The sequence below is a fragment of the Sorex araneus genome, chromosome 5, assembly GCF_027595985.1.
Source record: "Sorex araneus isolate mSorAra2 chromosome 5, mSorAra2.pri, whole genome shotgun sequence".
NCBI lineage: Eukaryota > Metazoa > Chordata > Mammalia > Eulipotyphla > Soricidae > Sorex > Sorex araneus.
Genome location: NC_073306.1, coordinates 11610265 through 11614720, shown reverse-complemented (window position 1 = coordinate 11614720; position 4456 = coordinate 11610265). Strand labels below are relative to the sequence as shown.

Here is a 4456-nt window from a genome sequence, read left to right as displayed (position 1 = left end):
AGTAGCCGCGGGGGACTCAGCCTCACTTCGGGAATCTGTTTCGTGCTGGGTTTGTAAAATCCTTCTGGAAAAATGACATCTCCAATCCTGCACACAAGTGTCCCTGCAGCCCAAACTGGTCTGCCATACACGGATAATTGTCTCGGGCTGTGCTTACACTAGTTTGGGGTTTTTGTTGTTTGGCTTTTGTTGTTATTATTGTTGTTGTTGTTGTTTGATTGGTTTTCGCGCCATACCCAGTGTGTGCTCAGGTATCACTCCTGGCGGGGCTCAGGGGGCCATATAGGAGGCTAGGGATTAAACCTCGCTTGGCTGCCTGCAAGGTAAGCACCCTGCCCACTGGGCCATCTCTCTGGCCCTTTTTCATTTTCTAACCCCCTGATGTGACATTTTGTTTTGTTTTATTTTTGCTTTTTGGGTCACACACAGCGATGCACAGGGGTTATTCCTAGCTTTGCACTCGGAATTACTCCTGACGGTGCTAGGGGGGCCCTATGGGATGCTGGGAATCGAACCCGGGTCCACCTCGTGCAAGACAAATGCCCTACCCACTATAGGTCCAGCCCTGCCCCTGATGGTTTTTGCAGGCGTCTGTGGCAACCGTCCCGCTCCCATCTGGGGGGAGGGCTCCAGGGTAGGCATGTTGGGTTGGACTAGTGGAAATACATCTCACTGGAGACCTGCTTCCTGGAGGACGCAAAGCTGCCTCTAGTGTTTGCTCAGAGCCGATATCCTCGACCACAGGCCGCTCCTGCTCGGCAGGTCTGCGTGCACGTCAGCTCCGAGGCTCCACGCGACTCCCGCCACACACCGGGGCAGGGCCACCGCGCTCTGTCGATGCGGCGGAAATATTAAGGGACTGTCACTCGGGGCTGTGTGTTTGCTCGTTTGGAGGTCACAGCTGGCAGTGCTGCTCGGGGCTTTCTGCTGGGTCTGTGCTCAGTGATCACTCCTGGTGGGCTTGGCGGTCCATTTGGGGTGCTGGGGATCAAACCTCCGTTGGCCACGTGCAAGGCCAGCGCCCTACCCACTGTACTATCACTCCGTCTCAATGTCTGAAATATTTAACAACCTGCCAGGGTTCCTGGGAAGGCTTTCTTTGGTCAGCGAGGGCATTTTCTCAGGACTGCATGTCCCCAGAGCACTGTCAGGAGTGACCCCAAAACATGAATACGTTTTGGGGGCCAGAGTGATATAGCACAGCGGGTAGGGCATTTACCTTGCACGTGGCGGACCCAGGTTCGATCCCCGGCATCCCATATGGTCCCCTGAGCACCGCCAGGAGTCATTCCTGAGTGCGGAGCCAGGAGTAACCCCTGAGCATCGCTGGGTGTGACCCAAAAAGAAAAAAAAAAGAAGGAAAAAACATAAGTTTTGGAGCCAGATTAGTACAAGAGGGAAGGCATGACTGGCTTGACCGCCCGCCCCGCACCCCATATGGTTCTCTGAGCTGAGTCAGGAGTCGGCCCAGAGTAAGTCCTGAAAATCCTAAATAAGTAACAGCAGAAAGTGTGGCTGAGCCAGCATCTGTGGACCCAGTGGGCTGGAGGTGAGGTTTGGGGGGTCTCAATGGGCTAGGATGAAGGCGAGGGTGCTACTTGCATCTGTTTTTCTTCTCTTGTCTCGAAAAACGTGTATCTGCATACACGTTGATGTAGCTGTTGCGAATCCATCCGCAGGAGAGAAGGACCTCCCGGGGTGCCGTCCCCTCCCCCCCAGACCCCAGGGCCCCGTGCAGGGGGTCGCGGAGCCGCGCTGAGCCGCCCCCTCTCTCCCCACCCCTGGCAGGCTACAGCACCATGAGCCCGCAGGAGGACAGCGAGAACGCGCCGTGCAACAGCGACCCCTTGTCGGCGGGGGTGGACGTGGGCAACCACGAGGAGGACTTGGACCTGGACACGCCGCCGCAGACGGCCGCCCTGCTCAGCCACAAGTACCACCACTACCGCCTGCACCACCCCACGGTGCACCACAGCCATCACCTGCAGGCGGCCGTGACGGTGCACACGGTGGACGCGGAGTGTTAGCGCCCCCAGCGGGCGCCGGGAGCATCGTCCCGCCGGGGCCGCAGCCGGGTCCAGGGCCAAGAGACGCGCTACCCTCCCGGCGGGGGGGCCCCAGGTTCTGAGCCCAGAGAGGCCACCAGCCCCCTGGCACCCCCGCACGGAGGGGCACCCCAGACGGACGCTGCTGCAGGAGACAGCGGCTCAGCCCAGCTGCGCCCCCGGAGTGCTCCAAGCAAGGGGAAGCGTCAGCGCCCCCAGCCCCCCTGAAACCTGCCCTCCCGGGGCTGAAGGTTGGTGCATGCCCCTTGCAGCATCCCTGCACCCCACGTGCTGTTTGGAACTCGTGTTAAGCTCGAAATGACGCATCTCGAAATTTCTAAGTAAAGGATTATTTTTCTACTATTTATTGAACTTTCACTCTCAAGACTTGGGGGGGGGGCGGCGGAAGGCTGCACGCAGTGGTCCCGCCCATCTCCCCGTACCCCCGCAGGGACCCCGCGTGGTTCCGAGTGTGACGATGTGATGATTAACCTGTGTCCCCCTGGCCACCCACCCAACCCACCCGTCTCGCCCCACGGCCTGCCCCGCACCGTGGGGACGTTCGAACGCTCACTCCGCTCCTCCTTAAACGTTTGAGTCCATTTTCTCCAGACCATTTTGCTAAACTCATGCAAACACCGTTTTGGCTAAATGAGGTTTTGTTTTTTTTTTTTTTTGGTCTTCGTCAGAGGTGGGGAAGGGCCAAGAAGCCCAAGTTTTTTGTTGTGATTTTAATTTTGTTTTGTTTAAAGGAACGTCTGTTTCTTTTAAAATCTCATTTCCACTCGCCTTCCAACTCTTTGCTTGGGTTTCCACGAAACCTAATATTGTAATAACGTCCCCCCTCCCACCCAGCCTTCCAGCTCAGGGAGACTGGGGCGCATTCTCCAGGCGTTAGAGACTTCTAAAGGGTCAAATGGCCCATGTTGATTCTGAGAATGTTGAACGCGACCGGGAAGTTTTTAAAATTTGAAACTTAGATTCTTAAAGATTTCTTTTGAAATCGTAGCTGAAAGCTGCTGCCATTTAATCCCAGAAGTTCCCGACCCCCGCTGCTTTGTGAAGGTGTGCAGAGGGGGACGGAGTCCGTGCCGTGGGCATTGTAATTTTAAAGTAGTGTTTTCATTACAGTGATGTATCCTAGATTCACACCTTGTGGTTCAAATATGTTATAAAGACCTTCTTGCACCGTGTGTGTGGTAAATCGCTGTTTCTATGTAGTTGGGGTGGGGGAGGGAAGTCACTGAATAATATTTTAATGGTAGGGTATTACCGTATCATGTAAAAAACAATTGGTTTCTCGGCAGTACAGGAAGTCAGCTGTGTGCTCTCAGAAACCCCTTCCTACTATGTATAAAATTTCAGTCTAGTGAAATAAACTATGAACGGACGGATTTAGCGGTCACCGTGATTTATTAATGTCCCCTTCTCGGCCCCAAGGCGAACTGCATTCATCTTGTAATCACCTGAGCTGGGAACTAACCTTCCTTTCCATTCCACGGTGACGAGCAAAGCGGAAGGAGCTCAGGGAATACAAACTCTGCCTCACAAGCTCAGGGTCCTGCGTGACTCCTAGCTCAGGTGCGGTCCTTATATTTAAAAAAAAAAAAAAATTAGAATGTGAGGTGAGTGAGGTAGAACAGAGTTTAGGGTGCATGCGCCAACTTTGGCTAGCTCCCTGGCACCAGCATTGCTGGGTGCCGCCCTGCATCCTTCGGCCCTCGCATGGTGTCGGCCTCCTGAGCACTACTGGGGAAAGTAGCACCCTGGAGCAGAGTCAACCTCGGGGCCTTCTTCACGCGCAAGTCAAGGTAAGACGAGAAGGTTTAAGAAAACATCTCTTGGGAGCTGGCGCGATAGCACAGCAGGGAGGGCATTTCCCTTGCATGCGGCTGACCCGGGTTCGATTCCCAGCATCCCATAGGGTCCCCTGAGCACTGCCAGAAGTAATTCCTGAGTGCAGAGCCAGAAGTGACCCCTCTGCGTCTCTGAGTTATGAAAAGCAAAAAGCAAAAAGAAAACACCTCTTAAAATGTTTGGGATGTGGGGCCAGAGAGATAGTACAGCAGGTAAGGTTCCTGTCTGGCATGCAGCCAGCCAGCCCAGGTACCCCCGAGGGTCCCCCTATTCCTGCAGGAGTGATCCCTGAGCACTGCAGGGTGTGTCTCAGTGACTCAAGGATTCTCTACAGCTGCCTCGTATCACCCTGGAGGGTTGGGGCCCCTTCTAAGCCAGAGAATTTGGGTGTTCTTGAGAACAGACTCACAGAACCTGGGCCTAAATAACCGGATGTTGGGGCAGGAGTGATCGAGAGTCAGCAGGTAGGGCACTTGCCTTATACGCAGCCAACGTGGTCCCCTGAGCCAGGAGTAAGCCCTGAGCACTGCCAGGTGTGACCCCAAAACAATCAG

At 54.9% G+C, this 4456-nt stretch overlaps 1 protein-coding gene across 1 annotated transcript in view; it reads left to right on the top strand.

Moving 5' to 3' along the window:
• The window catches only part of CACHD1 (cache domain containing 1), a 247408-nt gene extending 243975 nt beyond the window's left edge, over positions 1–3433 (top strand). The window contains exon 27 of the mRNA XM_055138282.1: positions 1789–3433. Within this exon, the coding sequence (XP_054994257.1) occupies positions 1789–2027 (239 nt within the window). The 3' untranslated portion in view covers positions 2028–3433. The remainder of the gene's footprint in view (positions 1–1788) is intronic.
• Positions 3434–4456: the final 1023 nt, after the last annotated feature.